This window comes from Psittacula echo (genome assembly GCF_963264785.1).
Source record: "Psittacula echo genome assembly, chromosome: 9".
NCBI lineage: Eukaryota > Metazoa > Chordata > Aves > Psittaciformes > Psittacidae > Psittacula > Psittacula echo.
The window spans coordinates 17074056-17090779 of record NC_137745.1 but is presented as its reverse complement, the minus strand read 5'-3'; the positions used below and the strand labels follow the sequence as shown (position 1 = coordinate 17090779).

Sequence of the window (16724 nt, the reverse complement as noted above, 5' to 3'; positions counted from 1 at the left end):
TGCCTCCGGCTCAGTGTTGTGAGTGAGAAGGCTGAATGTTTGTGGGTGAAGATGAGGGGGAAAGCCAACCAAGCTGGCCACTGCCATAAAAGATAATAAAAAGTACTTCTACAAATACATTAGCCATAAAAGGAGGGCCCAGGAGAACCTCCATCCTTTACTGGATACCAGGGGAAACCTGGTCAATGGGTCAGTGACAGATCAGTGATGGATCAGTGATGGGCGGGCAGTGATCAGCTGGGTGATGCCGTTCAGGTTTGTGCACCTCGTGTGGCTGTAGTGTGGATTGCAGTGATGAGGGGGATGTAGTTTGGGTGCTGTGGCAGGAGGGTGCCATGTGGGGCTCTGAACAGACGTGTCATTCACGCTGGGGAAGCAGAACCAGGCGCTGCGGTTGGCCATGAGCCTGGGCTGCTTCCTGCCTCGCGGGCACCGAGGGTGCAGGAGCCGACAGCAGCAGGCAGGGTGAGTGTGAGCATGGGCAGCAGCAGGCAGGGAGAGCAACAGGCAGGGAGAGCCTCAGGCAGGGAGAGCAGCAGGCAGGGTGAGTGTGAGCATGGGCAGCAGCAGGCAGGGAGAGCAACAGGCAGGGAGAGCCTCAGGCAGGGAGAGCAGCAGGCAGGGTGAGTGTGAGCATGGGCAGCAGCAGGCAGGGTGGGCTGGGGCTGGAGAGGGGCAGGCATAGGGGGAAACTGGGCACCAGGGTGGGCAAAGCATGACAGGGCACCACAGGCAGAAGTGGCAGGAGGCCAGACATGAAGGGGGCTCCTCCTGGCACTGAAGGCCCTCCCAGGGTGCAGATGCTGCTGGTGGGGTCCCCAGTGTGGGTTTGCTGGGGAGAAAAAACATCCCCTGCCTGGGGGTGCTGAGGGGGCCTTGGGGTGCTGCCTGGTCTCCAAACCAGGCAGGATGGAGGCTGGGCTGGGAGCCAGAGGTCTTAGGCCTGGAGGGTGACTTTGGGGACATCCTGAGAGTGTGGGGAGCAGGGCCAGGCTGTCCCTGCCCCCCCAGAGGGAGAAGTGGAGCAGTTTGCTCATCCCCAGCTGACACAGCAGTGTGGCACTTCCTCCTGCCTTCTGTGGCTTCTCTTTGCGAGAAGAATGACCACTGGGCTGGGAGAGGGGTCCCCACAGCACACAGGTTGTAGTAGGGCGTTTCTGACCCCTCAGAGGCTGACAGGGCCCACCGCAGAGCCCCACATGCCACTTCCTTGCTGCGGTGCTGTCAGTCACCCTCAGACCTGCTGTTAACCCCCCTGAACCCATCCTGCCGTGAGCTGGGCAGCCATGGCTGCACTGGGGCTGGAGTGGGCTGGGGGAAACACACCATCTGTCCCCCACTGTGTCTGAGCTGTGACCTGTTGGTCTCCCACCAGTGAGAAGAATGGGCTCTGTGTCAGAGGAGCTCACCCTGGTCCCCCTGCACCAGAGGCCAGAGCTGCTGGAGGCCTGTGCTGAGCTGCTGCGTGAGGAGTGGGGGAAGAGCCGGGCATCGCGGCTGCACACGCTCCAGCGCTCCTCAGACTCTTTCCCCATCTGCCTGCTGCTGCTGCAGAGCCGGGGCACCGCCGAGGCCACCTGCCAGCTCGTGGGCCATGTCCGGCTCTCCCGCGTGGCCGGCCGGCCCCATGGCCTCTTTGTGGAGAGCGTGGTGGTGGCCCGGGCGCTGCGGGGCCAGGGCTACGGTCGGCGGCTGATGGAAGCCACTGAGCAGTGGGCCCGGGCCCGGGGCTTCAGCTGCCTGCACCTCACCACCCATGACAAGCAGCATTTCTATGCACATCTGGGTTTTGTCGTGGGCGAGCCGGTGCAGAGTGTGGCCTTCCTCAGCCCCAGCATACCCACTGAGGTGCTGCGGCTCTTCTCTACCTGTCCTGGTGCCAACACCACCACCACCAGGCCAAGGCTGCCTCCTGCCCCTCCACCTCCCTTCTCGCCCCCTGCTGCTCCTGCACCACCCACCCCGCTGCCAAATGTGATCTGGGCAAGGGGGGTCCTGGCTGAGAGCAATGGGCACAGCCTCCTGGAGACCCCCCACCGCGATGCCAAAGGGCTGCCCATCTTCTGGATGAAGAAGGACATTTGAGGAGTCTGGCCTCTGAGCTGGTGATTAAAGCAGTGCGGGCAGGAGCTGCCCACCCTCGCACTGCCTGGCTGCTGCAGTTCTTCAGGTCTGGTACCACCTCCTCCAGCCTCCCCAGCGCCATTGCTGGGGTGGGTGCTGGTGGGGAGGTGGTCCCACACCCTGCCCTGCCTGGGCACATTGGTTCTGCTCCCACCAGGCCCCCAGCTCGCCTGGCTGGGGCCCTGGGACCGCCAGTATGGCAAGGAGCCAGCCCCATCCGTCCTCTGAGGGTACAACCAGTCTCAACAGCTCTGCGCAGTCTCGTCAGTGTGTCCTGCAGCCATGGATCTCACTGTGGGGCAGCTGGGGCTGACAGTAGTCTATGTCCACTAGCGTGGCTGCCGCTCTTCCCACTGAGCACCCTGGGGAAACTGAGGCACGCATGGCTGGATGGGCACCGAGCAAGTATGGCAAGGCCCCTTGCAGAGCGCTGCTGGTGGGGTGGGCAGCCAGGTCCCCCCCCACCAGCACAGCTGGTAGCAGTGAGGGCCAGAGACATGGCGTTGGAAGGTCAGCGAGCGGCTGTGCTGCGCCAGGGGATTAGCAATGTCCTTGCTGCGTCACTGGGCCTGTTCCTTGCCTAATCCCTCACCCCAGTGACTGGCCAGCACTGGGGCACCCGGCCCCTTCCAGCGCTGCCCTGATTCAGGGCACAGAGTTTCTGTTTTGATTCCACCATGGTTCTTGGGGGGCTCAGTCTCTCACCAGGGCGCCTGGCCTGGGTAGGCTCTGCTATGAAATGGGGGAGAAAGTATCTCATTAGTTCATATAAATATCTCAAAGGCGAGTGCCAGGAGGATGGTGCCAACTCTTTTTAGTGACATGGAGCAATGGCCATAAATTGAAACACAAGAAGTTTCACTTCAATCTAGGGAAGAACTTCTTTACATTGTGCGTGGCAAAGCACTGGAACAGGCTGCCCAGTGATGTGGAGTCTCCCTCTCTGGGGACATTCAAAACCTGCCTGGATGCATTCCTGTGTGACCTGGTCTAGGTGGCACTGCCTTGGCAGGCAGTTTGCACTGGATGACCTCCAGGGGCCGCTTCCAACCCCAATGATTCTGTGATTCTGTGCCCTTGCTACAGGCAGGGGTAGGAGCCAGCAGCGAAACTGATGTCCTGGGGTTGGTGGCTTGCAGTGCCATGTGAGAACTGTGGCTGTGGTGCAGGCAGAGCTCTGGGCACCAGGGCACAGCAGGCTGAAGTGCCCACTGGCAGCACTGAGGCAGCAGGTGTCCAAAATCCCCAAGTTTCTGGGTCCCGTGGGATTTTGGGGCTCGCAGCATGCCCCTGTGGGACAGCTTGGCCCATGTGGCCAATCTATCCCACATGCCAGAGCAACAGTGTCAGCATGACCAGGGTACTCATGCATGGCACTGTGCCCCACTGCTCTCCTTTCCCCGCAGGGTGCTCACCCAGCAGGATGGTGCTGGTGCTGGTGCTGTGGGCCTGCCTGGTGCTGGGCACAGCCGGCAGGGAGAGCCCGGCACCGGAGCCTGTGGCAGGTGGTCAGCCTTTTGCAGTGGTGTGGAACGTTCCCACCAGTCGCTGCCAGCAACATTTCGGCATGGGGCTGCCACTTGGCGACTATGGCATCGTGGAGAACCAGGATGGCCGCTTTGCTGGCCAAAACATGACCATCTTCTACAAGGACAAGTTTGGGCTGTACCCCTACCTGTCGCAGCAGGGCATACCCCACAATGGGGGCATCCCCCAGCGGGTCTCCCTCAGCACTCACCTCGCCAGGGTGGCTGAGGACATCCGTGACCTCTTGCATCCCAATTTCCATGGCCTGGCCGTGGTGGACTGGGAGGAGTGGAGGCCTCTCTGGACCCAAAACTGGGGGAACAAGCGGATCTACCAGGCGGCCTCAGAGCAGTGGGTGCGGGACCAGCATGGCCTCCTGCCACGGCGATGGCAGCTGCGGCTGGCACGGCGGCAGTTTGAGCGGGCAGCACAGGCTCTGATGGAGGAGACGCTCCTGCTGGGCCGGACCCTGCGCCCGGGAGGGCTCTGGGGTTTCTACCGCTTCCCTGACTGCCTCAACAGCAACTGGGCCAAGGTGGCCAACTACACTGGGCAGTGCCGTGCAGCAGACATGCAGCGCAATGACCGGCTGCGCTGGCTCTGGGCCGCCTCAGCTGCTCTATACCCCAGCATCTACCTGCCCCCAGCGCTGCCACCTGCTCTGCGCCAGCTCTACGTGCACCACCGGCTGCGCGAGGCGCTGCGTGTGGCTGCCTTCAGCACCAGCAGCCTCCTGCCCGTGGTCGCCTACTCTCGCCTGTCCTTCCGCCACTCACCGCAGTTCCTGGAGCCAGTAAGCACCAAAGGGATGGGGCTGGCAGCAGGCGTGCCAGGGGTCCTGCTCAGCACTAGGGGACAGCCTGTGCCCGCCAGCCTGCTCACGTCTCTCTGTCTCTGGCAGGCTGACCTGGTGCACACCATCGGGGAGAGCGCAGCACTGGGTGTGGCTGGACTTGTGCTCTGGGGAGACATGTCATATTCCCGCTCAGCTGTGAGTATGGCACCTTGCTGCGTCGGAGCTGGCATGGGCTATCTGGGACAGCCACATCCCCTGTGCCCACCAGGGAGGAATGGCTAGTGCGGCCTCGGTGCCAGGGTGGGCTCTCACCAGTTCTTCCCCCACCAGGAGAGCTGTGCCAGCCTGCGCCACTACATCGTGTCCACCCTGGGTCCCTATGTGGCCAATGTGACAGCAGCAGCCCGAGAGTGCAGCTACAGGCAGTGCCATGGGCATGGGCGCTGTGTGCGCCGGCAGCCCCATGACCTGGGCAGCCTCCTGCTCCTTGGCCCTAGTGCCAACCCACTGGCCTCCTTCCGCTGCCACTGCTACCGTGGATGGGCTGGCAACGGCTGTGACCGACGTGTCCAGCCCAGCCCTGCCACCTCCTGCCCGGCGCTCACCCATGTTCGTGGCCTCTACAGGCACAATGACCTCCCACCTTCCGACACCTGCCTGCTGCAGGGCACATGGGGCTGGTGACAAGGGCAGGGGACCACAGTGGTCCCCTACCCCGGCAGTGCTGCTGCCTCGTGCTTTTTACGAATTTTATTAATTTAAATAAATCCTCCTGGCACAGCAGGCATGGTCCTTGTGGGCAAAGCTGCGCGGGCTCCGTGGTGCCCCCAGGATGGGCGCAATCGCTATTGCTGCTGAGAGGCAGCAGAGACCCCATTTTGGCTCTGGATGGACCCACCAGTGCCTCAGTTTTCCTGCACAGGCTTTGTCCTGATCTCACAGTGAAGTGTCAGCCCCTTTACCCTAGGAAGGGTCCATGGGCACCACCACAGCCTGCTCTCCCTTTGCCATGCTGGCACTATGCTGCTGGAGCCCTGACTGCATCACTGGGCCCCCCTCCCCACAGCTATTTTTACCTCCCCCCAACTGTGTTTCTCACTGTCCTATTTTAAGCGACACAGTTGGCGCACTGGGAACCCAGTGCCCGGCTCCCAGGGCCCTGCACCACCTCACTGCCCACTCCTGCTGCCCGGGCACAGGGAGCCATGCCCAGGGAGGCTGGAGAAGGTAGGCTGGGAGCGGGCTGGGGGGGCCTGGCATCTGGGGGGACTTGGTGGCACCAAGTCCTGGGGTTAGGATGGAAGCAGTGGCCAAACGCTGCCCTCTGCTCTGGGCATTGAGGGCAGCGATGTCCGCCTGGGCAAAAAGGGGTTCCTGAAGGGGTGCAGGCGCAGGGCAGCAGGATTTGGGTTTGGGGAGACGGCAGGCAGCTGGCTGGCACAGCCCCTGCACCTAACCTCCACCACCCCCTGTGCCCCTCAGGTGCAGCATGATGGGGAGACCCACAAGCCAGTTCCCAGGCAAAGGCTGGGCCTTGGGGAGGGTCCGGGGGTCCCTTTGGCACCAGCTGAGCCTCCTCCCAGCTCCAACACCTGCCAGCCCCACTGGTGTCACGCAGCACCCCGACGGCAGTGGCATGGTGCCAGGCTGCCCTGCGACAGGCCACTGACCCAAGAGGGACTGGAGCTGGCACAGTACACCCTGTTCTGCTGCAGGCACAGCTCCGGGCCCTGCCCAACACACAAAAACATGCGAACACATAGACGAAATCCTTCCATTCACCCCAGTGTGGGCATGGTTGTGTCTCCAGATGGTGCTGGAGCCCATGCCTGCTTTGATAAAGCCCCCTTGCTTTCACAGGGGGATGGTGGGCACCAGGACCCCCAGCATAGCACACACCCTATATCCATCCATGCACCCCTAAGCAGCACATGAGCATGGTGCCCATGGGGCAAGCCAAGCCATGCCGCAGGCTGGAGCTGGCACAGTCCTAGCCCTGCTCGCCGGCTCCCAGCTGGCCCAGGAGAGCCCTGGCCAGCCCCACAGTGGCCAGGCTACCTAGACTGGGGGGTGGCACATTCCTGCCCCCAAGCCAGGACCAGATTCCACCCCCATTAATAAGGCTCTGGGATCGTGGCCACCAGGCATCGGCTAACTGCTGTGATGACAGCACTCACCTGCCTGTGGCCACCACACCATGCCATGCCACAGCACTGGCTGCCTGCCCCAGCACAGCCCCAGCTAGTGTCAAAGTGGGGTCACCTCCGGGAGAAGCCTGGTCTCTCCAAGGGTGCGAGGCTGCAGGCAGGACACCCGCTCACCCTCTGCCTCTGCTCCCAGCAGACAGCATGGGACGGGCCAACAGTGCTTCACCAGCAGAGCCTGGGGACCCTGACAGCGGTGAGCCTGGAGCCATCAGCCTGCGCCCTGTGGAGTCCATCAGCGATCTGCACTGGGCCTCAGGCAGGCAGAAGGGTACTGAGGGTGAGCACAGGGCAGGGGGGGTGACACCAACTCTGGCCGTGCCCACAGCTGGGCTCTGACCATTTCTCTCCCCTGCTCACAGGCAATGGCCCGGCTCCCCCAAGCAGCCTGCACCGGCTCCCACCTCATCCCACACCCCCTGGCTCCCTGCCGCTGCTGCCCACTCTGCGCCCTATGCCCACTGCTAGCCTCTGCCCTGGCCACCCCCTGCTCCTGGCCCTGCTGGGGCTCCTGGCCCTGGTGAGCCTGGTCCTGGCCACACTGGCTGTATACCTGAGTGGTACGTGGTGCTGGGTATGGCGGGAGGGCCTGAGGGATGCTGCAGGAGGGCCAGGCCCCACCCCTAGCGTGTCCCCATCCTCTCCCCACAGTCCTGCAGAGCCAGTCGATGCAGGCGCTGGCCCAATGGCTGGAGACCCAAGAGGATGCTGTGCACCAGCTTCAGGCAGCCAACGGGCAGCTCTGGGCTCATCTCAACACCAGCGCCAAGCCTGGTGGGCACCGCTGACCTGCTCCTGGCCCCACCACAGGCACTGGGTCACCATGGAAAGGGGTACTGAAGGGCGGGAGGTGGAAGTGGGCAGCACTACCAGCCCCACACCCCATTCAGGCCTGACAGCATCACCCCATGTGGTGCAGAGTAGTACCAGAGGCAATTCTGGCCCCTATCCCAGGCTGTGAGACAAAGGGACATGGCTGCAACGACTGGCACCCAGGCAGTGACAGCCCTTACTCCTAACAAGAAGGCAGAAGGCACTCTCCAATTAGCCTTTTAATTACCTCCTGTAATCAAAGTCTTAGAAAATCACCACCACAAATACATTCCTGGGGCAAAAGGCACTCCCAGATGGCACAGCCCCATGCCCATGCAGGCAGCAGCCTCTGAGGCTGCACGGGCACTAGGACTTGCCCACTGTGCCATGCCCCTGTAATTTATTTCCCATAAGAGAACTATTTCATATAAAGCACTTGGCTGGAAAAGGGCTGAGAGCAGGCAGCTGGCAAGGCTGGGCAGAGCCTGATGCCCCACACTGCTCTGCCACCACTCGCAGATGCCAGGCTGGGTGTGGAGGCAGAGGCTATGCCCAGCGTGGCAGTGGGGAACACTCAGGCCACCAGCACAGGCACTGTGCTGCCAGCTGCCCTGCATGGCTCTGCCCTCTCACCCAGCCCTTCCAGCTGTGCCAGGCATCCATGAGACTGGGGAGGGGGTACATGAGCCCTGCCCACTGAAAGGGGCTGCAGGAGTCCTGTGAGACCCCCTCCACCATGGCACACAGAGCCCCAGCCACAGAGCAGGCACACAGCAGCATGCCACCACCTCCCCCCGCTCTTCTTTGATCCTTCTTTTTGCTTTGGTTTAAAAAAAATAAAAGAGGGGGCAGCCCCTGGCGGGGCAGCTCCAGGTATTAAATACTTCGCTGTATGCGAATAAAAGCCTGAGGGCTGGGGGCGCCAGCCCCTCCCAGTGCTGGGTCTGCAGTCCAAGCAGGCTAGGGGCTCTGCCCCCTCCATCCGTCACAGCACATCCACCCGCTTGTCCCGCATCCGGCTCCGGGCTTTCGTGCAGGCTTTGAAGGCAGCTGAGTTGTAGAGGTGCTGGTGGGGAGGGAAGGAGAGAGGGGTTACCGGGTACTCCTCTGCCCAGCTCCCCTCTGGCACCCACCATGCTTAGGCACTCAGCTGGAGCCCATGGCAGCACAGGAGGGCACTGTGGGCACAAATGTGGGTGGCAGCACCCACCTTCTTGAAGCGGGAGACCTTGCTGGCTTTCAGAGCAGCTGCATCCAGCAACAAGGGAGACCCAAGGCCGAAGATCTCCCGTAGCAGCTCATTATTCTGGGGAAGCAGGGGCCTGTCAGCACTCACCAGCACTGGCCTGGCACTCCCCTGGCACCCCCCCCAGCACAACCACCCAGGCCCTACCTGGAGGTGGTGGCAGATGCCAGAGGACAGCACCTCTTTGAAGGCTTGGTAGGTGCACTGGCATGCCCAGCTATCCAGGTACATGCACTCCAGGTCAAAACGGATGGTCTCCTCCTGGTACTCCCTGCTCTGAGCAGAAAGAGGGGCATCTGCAGCAACCTGGGCACCAGCCCTGTGTGTCCCTGGCTCTCAGCAGATGGTGATCACCAGGCAGCTGGGCAGCAGCTGCACAGGCAGGGGCTCAGCAGGAAGGGTACCGTCAGCCTCCGGTACCTCAATGAAGTGCAGAATGTCCCGGAAGATGGGGCGCTGCTTCCGTCGGTCCATCTTGGCTCGGTACTTGTTGCTCTCAGTAGCCAGGACCTTGAGCTGGGCACACAGGAACGCTGTATCTTGGTGGCACAAGTCCACCTGCCAAAATAGGGGGTCTGGAGGGGATGTGGCCAGGCACTGTCCACCACTATCACCAGGATCACCAGAGCCAGTCCCTCTGCCTGGGCACCTGCTGGTGACACTAGTCTGAAGTGTCCCAATGCCATCAGTGCCAGCTCAGCTGGGGCACAGGCAGGGGGCTGGTGCCAGCAGCTCCCTGCTGCTCTGCTGCCTGCCCACCCACACCCCAATGTACCTCCATGTCCTGAGCCAGCTCAAAGACCAGAGCAATGGTCTCCCCAGCCAGGATCCGCAGCGCAACATTGCTGCTGGCCAGCAGCGGGGGCAGCCTCAGCCAGCCACTGGGACAGGAAGGCCGGAAGGCAATCAGAGGGGCTGGGTGCCGCTCCAGAGGGGCTCCCCCCTCTGCAGCCGGCTGCCCCCAACCCTACTCACTTGTCCAAGATGCTCTTGATGTGGGAAGGGGGACAGATGGTGAGGAGCAGGGACCATGACTGAAGCGCGCTGCAGTGCAGAGGGCCGTGCTGGGAGGGTGCTGAGCCCCCCTCAGATGTGCTGGGAGGGCTGAAGATGCTCTCCAAGCAGGACAGGCATGAGACCAGGTCCTGGAAGGGGGAAAGCCACCTGTCAGAGCACAGCTGCCACCACAGTGAAGCCACACAGCAGGGGACCAACAGGGACCCACCCTGTCCTATAGCACCAGGAGGCTCCTCCACCCCAGGACACCCCATTTCTATAAGGCAGACTTCCCCCCAGCTCAGCTCCATGCTGCTCATGGAAGGGGCCTGGGCTGTCACTGATGTCCCTGTGCCCCTTCCCCAGCTCAGCTCCAGGCTGTCCTAGCACTATGGGCTGAGGGTTGGTGGTACAGCAAGCCTCAGGGTGCCCTCCAGCAGGGTACAGACAACACTCAGGCACAGTTACCTCGAGATCAGCAGCAGCAATGTAGCAGCACATGCCCAAGGCCGTGGCACACTGGCAAGAGACATGAGGAAAAGGCAGTCAGAGGCAGCAGTGCAAGTCAGATCCAGCACCCAGCCAAGTGGAAGCAGGGTTGCTCTGTCCCTGCTTTACCCCACTGCTTCCAATTCTGCCACCCTCCTGTGACTGCAGGGACCCCCAAGGCACTGCCTGGGCTCTCCTCACAGCTGAGGTGTCCCCTGCGCCCAGGAGGAAAAGGTCCAGGCCTTACACTCTGCCGGGCGCCAGGGCTGGCCATGCTGTCTGTCAGGACGCTGACCAGCAGGGGCTTTATGCTGCGAAACACCTCTTCCCCCTCCGGGCCAGAGCCCATCTGGAGGCAGAGGAGGGTGAGGACGGTGCCCGCCAACGCCTGTTCTTCCCCTTTACCTGCGGGCAGCACGGGAGACCTCCCTCAGACACGGGCCATGGACCCGCCACCCCCAACTTCCGTGCCCGCCTGCGCCAAGACCTTTCTTGAGGCACTTCTCCAGCGAGTCAGTGAGCGTGAGGCGGCGCTCCAGCAGGAACTCGGAGAGGGTTCTGGAGGAGAAGGCCAGGCGCAAGCTCTGCAGTGCCGCCAGCCGCGTCTTGGCGCTGGGAGAGACCATGGGAGGTCATGGGGTGAGGTGGCCCGGGACAGGGCATGCCCCAGCCGCTGGCTGGCAGGGCAAACGGGGACCAGCAGCGTGCCAGGTGTGCACCGGGGTGACAGCCGCCTGGTTACCTCTTGTCCAGGAGGTTGTCCATGTGCTCCTTCAGCCTGTCCTCCGCCTCTTCCTCCTGGGCTTGTTCCCCCGCCGCCTCGCTCCCTGCTGGAGTGGCACCGTGTCACGGAGGTCCCACTGGTGGGGGACAACGCAGCAGCGCGGACACCGCGGGGACACCGGCGCTCACCTGGGGGCTCCTCGGCGGGGCTGCCCTCCTCGCTGGCGCTGATGCAGTGGCTCAGCACCTCGCTGCAGGTCTCCTCCTCGCTAGCGGGAGAGCCCGCCCGGCCGCTGCCGGGGCCACCTGCGGAAGGTGGGGACAAGCCCCAGTCAGCCCAGACACACGGCGGGGCCATGAGAGAGGCACGGTGCCTGTGCGGAGCCCCCCTAACGGGACGGGACGGAAGAACGGTCCCGGTCCCGACCCCGCTGCGTTCCTGCCCCGCGCCCGGGACCCCACTCACGGCGCGTGGCTCGGCGGACCCGCGGCATGCCCTACGCGCGCGAACCCCCGCCCCGCCCCGGGCGGGAGGACCCGCCCCCTGGACCCGCCCCCTGGGCCCGCCGCGCAGCCCCCTGGGAGCGCCCACCGCCCCCTGCGCATGCGGACTGCAGCTGCTGGCGCGCGTCGCCAGGGGGCGCACCGCCACCACGCTGCAGGGACTGGTCTAGCTGGTATCCCCCGTGACCCTGCCCCGTCCCTGCTGGTATTCCCGGTGTTTCTGCCGGTGTTCCCACCCGTGTCTCGGCCCCTATCCCTGCCCATATCCTTACTAGTGTCCCTGTCCATGTCTCCGCCTGTATCTCCCATACGTCTGTGCTCGTGCCCCTGTCCCATTGCTGTTTCCCTGTCCCATCGCTGTCCCCACCCAATCCCTTCTGCTGCCCCTGCCTGCACCTCATTAGGAAAACCTCATTCTCTAACTATTGTACCAATTAGTCATTATACTATGAAGGTGCATGAACTTTCTTAAGGCACGTATATCTGCAGATTTTTGTGTGTACAGTTGGTGGCTACAGGACCACAGGTCTTTGGGAGAAGAAACAAGAGGAGAGAAGAGAGCGCCACCACGAGGGATGAAGGCCACTGCAGCACCTCAGCCCCTCCAACACCCAGCTGTGGCCCTCCCATTACCCAGCCTCACAGACAGGCACTGTAGTGACTCCAGGGATACCCGGCTAAGGGAAGAAGGATGATCCCACCCTAGGAGACTGCAGTGGCTTTGCAGAGCAGCGGGGTGGTGTGGTGAGTAGAGGTTGATCAGACTGTGCTGTACCTCGGCATGCAAAAGGTGTGAGAGCCACGTGTGAAAACACATTTGGGGGGCCCCGATTTGTCTGGAACACACAGGGGTGCAAATAAAGAATGACTCTTGCTGCTCTTGCCTTGGTGTCTTTGTCTTGCTCCTCGAGCTGCACAGGCCAGATGTGAAATGCCCATGTCACTTCTCCATGCCTACAGCCCTGCCCCTGCCTGTACCCCTGCTGCTGGTCCTCTCCTTCCCCTCTCCCTGCTCACATTCCTGCCCACATCCCTGCCCCTGTCAGCATACCTGCCCATATCCCTCCTTTTGTCCTTGTCCCTGCCCCTGCCTGTATCCCTGCCCAAATACCTGCTCCTGTTCCCATTTGTATCCCTGCCCATAATACTGCTCCTGTCCCTGCTCTCATCTCTGCCACTTCCCTTGTCCCTGCCTGTCTCTCCCCCTGCCCTGTCTGTCACCTTATCCCCGACCCCGGCTGCACTCTATGCAGCCTATGCACCCCATCCCTATATTTGTTCCTGCCCCTGCTGCTGCCCCATCCCTGCCCCCTCCTGCCTCCTTTCTCTACCCCTTGCCCATCTCCTGCCCATGTCCTGACCGCCTTTCCCTTCCCACTCCTGCCTCCATTCCCCATTGCCTTCCTCTCTTCATGTTCCTGCCTGACCCTACCCTGAGTTTCCAGGCCTGAGTTTCAGACTTTTGGCTCTTCCTAGTTTCCCAGCGCAGGCAGGTGGGGCCGGGGGGAAATGGAAGGGACGAGGGGGCTGGAGCCGCCGAGGGCTTTCGTTTCCAGCCAAACGCACTTTCGTTTTCAGGCAGCGGAATCAGAAATCGAAAGCGGCGCAGAAACAGAAACTCCCGTTTCCCGGCTCCTGAGTAGCCGGCGCTTAAGGCAGCGCGGACAGCAGAGTCCTACCCGTACCGCCTGCCGCTGCGTGCAGTGATACCCGGGCCCCGGATGATACTGGCACCGGCTACGTCCCATTGCCCGCGGTGACACCAGGCTCCCCGGTGACACCGACACCGACCACATCCCATTGCCCACAGTAACACCAAGGTCTCTGGTGACACTGGCACCGACCACTTCCCATTGCCCTTGGTGAAACCAGAGCTCTCCGTGACACTGGCACTGACCATGTTCCATTGCCCACGGTGACAACGTGCTACCAGCCATGTCCCAAGGTTGGAACACTCGAGCCCCCGGTGTGGGCACAGGCAGGCGCTGGTGCAGACAGGGCACCTCCAGCCCTCGGGCAGGGTTCCCGTGGATTCCACCTGGTGCCGGGTAACGGCGGTGCCCCGCAGCTCCTTCTCCCCCCTGCCTGCCCCCGCGGCGGGGGCATCGGAGGTACCCGCGGTCAGGAGCTCCCCGGGGAGCTGGGCCCGTGGAGAGGCAAAACCCCGCGTCTGGAGCCACCTTAACTGCCTGGTGGTGACGCCATCGAGGGGGTGTGGCCCGGGAAGGTTTAAAACCTGCTGCAGGCAGGGGAAAGCAGCTGCGGACAGGAGTGAGTAGAGGGGCAGAGACAGTGACCAGACCTGGCAGCATGGATGTGCAGCAGGAGACATTCACGAACGGGCTGAAGACGGTGGCCAGCAACAAGCTGGACGCCTGGATCATGAATACCCTGCAACCCAGCCCGGCTTTCTGCAGGCAGGTGAAGCAAACAGTGAAGCAGATCTGTGATTTCCTGAAGGAGGACTGCTTCGAGACTGGCATCCGCGTCCACAAGACTGTCAAGGTGAGTGCTGCCCGGCTCAGGGACCAGCCAGCACCCCTACCATCACCATTCTCTCTGTCCTGCTGCTCCAGCTCCTGTCCTGCCTCAGGAATGGCAGCTCCAGGAATGGTAGCTCCAGGAATGGTGACAGGCAATTCCCGTGCTGAGGGGCAGCAGTGCTGAGCAGGCAGGGTATCTTTCTGCAGGGTGGCTCTGCAGGCAAGGGCACAGCTTTGCAGAACAACTCTGATGCCGACGTGGTGCTCTTCCTAAGCTGCTTCTCCAGCTACCAGGAGCAGAAGGAGAAAAGGAAGTATATCCTGGATTTGATTGAGAAGAGACTGCGCACCTGCAGGCAGAGCCTGACGTTCACTGTGGACATCAGTGAGCCCCGGTACAAGGGTCCTGGTGATACACCGCGCTCCCTCAGCCTCACTCTCTGCTCCAAGGACACCTTGGAGTCCATCGAGGTGGACATCCTGCCTGCCTATGATGCCTTGGGTAAGGGCTGCAGGCTGGTGTGGGGCTGGGTTGCAGTGTCAGCACTGGGATGGCTCTCACCCTCCTTCTCACCCCACAGGGCAGTTGAGCCAGGATGCCCCACCGGATGCAAGTGTGTACATAGGGCTCCTGAAAGCCAGCAGTGACCCTGGGGAGTTCTCCCCCTGCTTCACTGAGCTTCAGAAAAAGTTTGTGAAGCGCTACCCTGCCAAGCTGAAGAATCTCCTGCGCCTGGTGAAGCACTGGTACAAGGAGGTGAGGGGCTGCCCAGCTTCCCTGGCACCCACCAGCCACTCATCCTGGCCAGCTCTCACTCCTGTTGCTCTCTTCTGCCCAGCTGCTGAAGCCACTGTACCCCACTGCAGACCTGCCCCCCAAGTATGCCCTGGAGCTGCTGACCATCTATGCCTGGGAGGAGGGCACAGGCTCCTCTGACTCCTTTGTCACGGCTGATGGCTTCTGTACGGTGCTGGAGCTGCTGTGCCGGCACCAGGAGATCTGCATCTACTGGGAGAAGTACTACTCACTCCAGCACAACCAAATCGGTGCCCACATCAAGACGCTGCTGCACAGCCACTGGTGAGCACTGTGCCTGGTGGGATCTGTGCCATGTGCCCCACAGTGCTGCCCAGGGCTGACAGCAGTTTTCACACTATGTGTTTGCAGCCCTATCATCCTGGACCCTGCTGACCCAACAGGGATCCTCGGCCAAGGCAAGAATTGGAACCTGGTGGCACGGGAAGCTGCCAGGCACCGTTCCCTGCCCTGCATCAGTACTGCCCAGCCCTGGGCTGTGCAGGTAAGGCTGCCTGCCCTGCAGCATTCCCCCCCTCTCCCAGTCCTGCAGCTTTGCCCACCTGCTCTTGTATCCCTGCAGCCAGCCCGTCCTGTGAAGATAGAGGTGAGGCAGTTGCTGGGCACCAGCCTGAGCAGGACCATCAGCCCTGGCACCACCATCCGGCAACTGAAGGAGGTGATTGAGCAGGAGTGGGGCATCCCTTGGTACCAGCAGCGCCTGGCACAGCAGGAGCTGGGCAGGAGTTCCGTTGTACTACAGGATGGCACAACCCTGGCCTCCCATGGCATCTTCTACAGCACCACTCTGCTGTTGCTGCAGACAGAGCCCCAAGCAATGGAAGTCTTTGTGAAGGATGACAAGAACCGGACCACCACCTACACAGTGCTGCCTACCACCACCGTCCGGCAGCTGAAGGAGCAGATCCACAGACAGCAGGGGCCTCCCGCTGACCAGCAGCGCCTGACATACAGCTCCCGGGAGATGGAGGACCGGCACATGCTGGTACACTACGATGTCCAGCCCAGGAGCACAATCTTCATGCTCCTGCGGCTCCGTGGGGGTGCAGACCCTCAGCACCCCCAGTTCCCTGAGTATTGGCACTAGCATTCTTGTATCCCCAATCCTGAATATTGCCCCTGTACTCCTCCTTCCCTTCTCATCATGCTGGAAATAAATGTCTCCATAAATCTTTGTGCTGCTCTCTGTTCCCAGTGGCACAGAAGGGTGGTTAGGGGGGTTCCCATTGGAATGAGGGGGGTCCACAATGCCACCAGATGCTAGGACAGTATAGGGATACATAGGTGCAGAGCAATAGTGATGCCAGAGCCAGTGATGCCAGCCCAGTGCTAGCTGATCCTCAGGAAAATAGCTCCATCCTCTGCCTCCACTCTGCCTGTTCCTGCCTGCAGCAGCTTGTAAACCTTCCCAGGTCCCTCCCCTGGTCACCACTGGGCAGTTAGGGCGGCCCAGTCTCCAGGACTCCACCTTGCCCCAGCTCCCTGGGGAGTCCTGCCCACGGTCTCTGCAAGTGCCAGCTGGCTGGAGGCAGTGTCCCACCACACAGAACCCCTGCCCGGGGTCCCTGCCTGTGCCCACACCGCAGTTCAGGTGCTGGGCTGAGGCGCAGCCAACGCTGGGACATGACTCATGCGATGTGGCTCAGGCAATACGATGTGGCCAATGCCAGCGTCACCAGGAGCCTGGTGCCACCGCAGGCAGTGGGAGCAGCAGACTGAGGTCATCTCCCGGGCACTGGCGAAGCGCTGGGCTGTCGGCACTGGGGAGTTTCGGTTTTCCTGCTCCAGAAACGAAAGTGGGCGGGGTGGGGGGGGCGGAAGTCTGGGGGGGGGGACTCCGTCTACCCATGTACCTGCAAGGCTTGGCTTCCCCCACGCCTCTTGGCTCAGGCTGCCCGTGGGGGTCCCTACCCCAGGACACCGGGCTGCCCCCCGCCCTGAGTGCTCCCCTGGGGCAGACATCAGATCCTGAGCTGAATCCTCTGCTTTATTGTGCTCAATT

At 62.1% G+C, this 16724-nt stretch overlaps 5 protein-coding genes across 5 annotated transcripts; 4 read left to right on the top strand and 1 right to left on the bottom strand.

Moving 5' to 3' along the window:
- Positions 1-379: 379 nt before the first annotated feature.
- On the top strand, positions 380-2085 carry NAA80 (N-alpha-acetyltransferase 80, NatH catalytic subunit; the record flags this gene model as incomplete). Its single annotated transcript, XM_080625520.1, is given in 3 exon segments — positions 380-426; positions 428-465; positions 1376-2085. Coding segments are annotated over 3 exon segments (774 nt in total). The 5' UTR covers positions 380-400.
- Positions 2086-3532: 1447 nt separating this feature from the next.
- LOC308225046 (hyaluronidase-3-like) lies at positions 3533-5131 on the top strand (the record flags this gene model as incomplete). The annotated part of the gene is made up of 3 exons (XM_080625507.1): positions 3533-4444; positions 4553-4642; positions 4778-5131. The coding sequence occupies exons 1-3, from the start codon at positions 3548-3550 to the stop codon at positions 5129-5131; spliced, it is 1341 nt and encodes a 446-aa protein (XP_080481633.1). The 5' UTR covers positions 3533-3547.
- Positions 5132-5652: 521 nt separating this feature from the next.
- Positions 5653-7439, top strand: LSMEM2 (leucine rich single-pass membrane protein 2; the record flags this gene model as incomplete). Its single annotated transcript, XM_080625653.1, has 4 exons — positions 5653-5674; positions 6791-6931; positions 7014-7211; positions 7303-7439. 4 exons carry the CDS (start codon positions 5653-5655, stop codon positions 7437-7439), a joined length of 498 nt encoding a protein of 165 aa, XP_080481779.1.
- Positions 7440-7842: 403 nt separating this feature from the next.
- On the bottom strand, positions 7843-11526 carry IFRD2 (interferon related developmental regulator 2). Its single transcript, XM_080625490.1, has 12 exons — positions 11385-11526; positions 11108-11224; positions 10938-11022; positions 10683-10807; positions 10443-10600; positions 10175-10225; positions 9686-9855; positions 9486-9591; positions 9131-9268; positions 8858-8986; positions 8675-8770; positions 7843-8530 (listed from the first exon to the last, which is right to left on the bottom strand). Exons 1-12 carry the CDS (start codon positions 11410-11412, stop codon positions 8450-8452), a joined length of 1284 nt encoding a protein of 427 aa, XP_080481616.1. The 5' UTR covers positions 11413-11526; the 3' UTR covers positions 7843-8449.
- Positions 11527-13690: 2164 nt separating this feature from the next.
- Positions 13691-15896, top strand: LOC308225007 (2'-5'-oligoadenylate synthase 1-like). The gene is made up of 6 exons (XM_080625453.1): positions 13691-13927; positions 14113-14407; positions 14487-14662; positions 14745-14986; positions 15074-15206; positions 15285-15896. Exons 1-6 carry the CDS (start codon positions 13733-13735, stop codon positions 15807-15809), a joined length of 1566 nt encoding a protein of 521 aa, XP_080481579.1. The 5' UTR covers positions 13691-13732; the 3' UTR covers positions 15810-15896.
- Positions 15897-16724: the final 828 nt, after the last annotated feature.

Bases quoted from the DNA above. Each gene is read 5' to 3' on its own strand.
- IFRD2 (XM_080625490.1), bottom strand. From the start codon at position 11,412: ATGCCGCGGGTCCGCCGAGCCACGCGCC. The intron at 11,023-11,107 runs GTGAGCGCCGGT...CCACTCCAGCAG, and splicing joins CCCCGCCGAGGAGCCCCCAG to GGAGCGAGGCGGCGGGGGAA. The intron at 9,856-10,174 runs GTAACTGTGCCT...TCCCCCTTCCAG, and splicing joins TTGCTGCTGCTGATCTCGAG to GACCTGGTCTCATGCCTGTC.
- LOC308225007 (XM_080625453.1), top strand. From the start codon at position 13,733: ATGGATGTGCAGCAGGAGACATTCACGAACGGGCTGAAGACGGTGGCC. The intron at 14,408-14,486 runs GTAAGGGCTGCA...CTCACCCCACAG, and splicing joins GCCTGCCTATGATGCCTTGG to GGCAGTTGAGCCAGGATGCC. The intron at 14,663-14,744 runs GTGAGGGGCTGC...TCTTCTGCCCAG, and splicing joins TGAAGCACTGGTACAAGGAG to CTGCTGAAGCCACTGTACCC.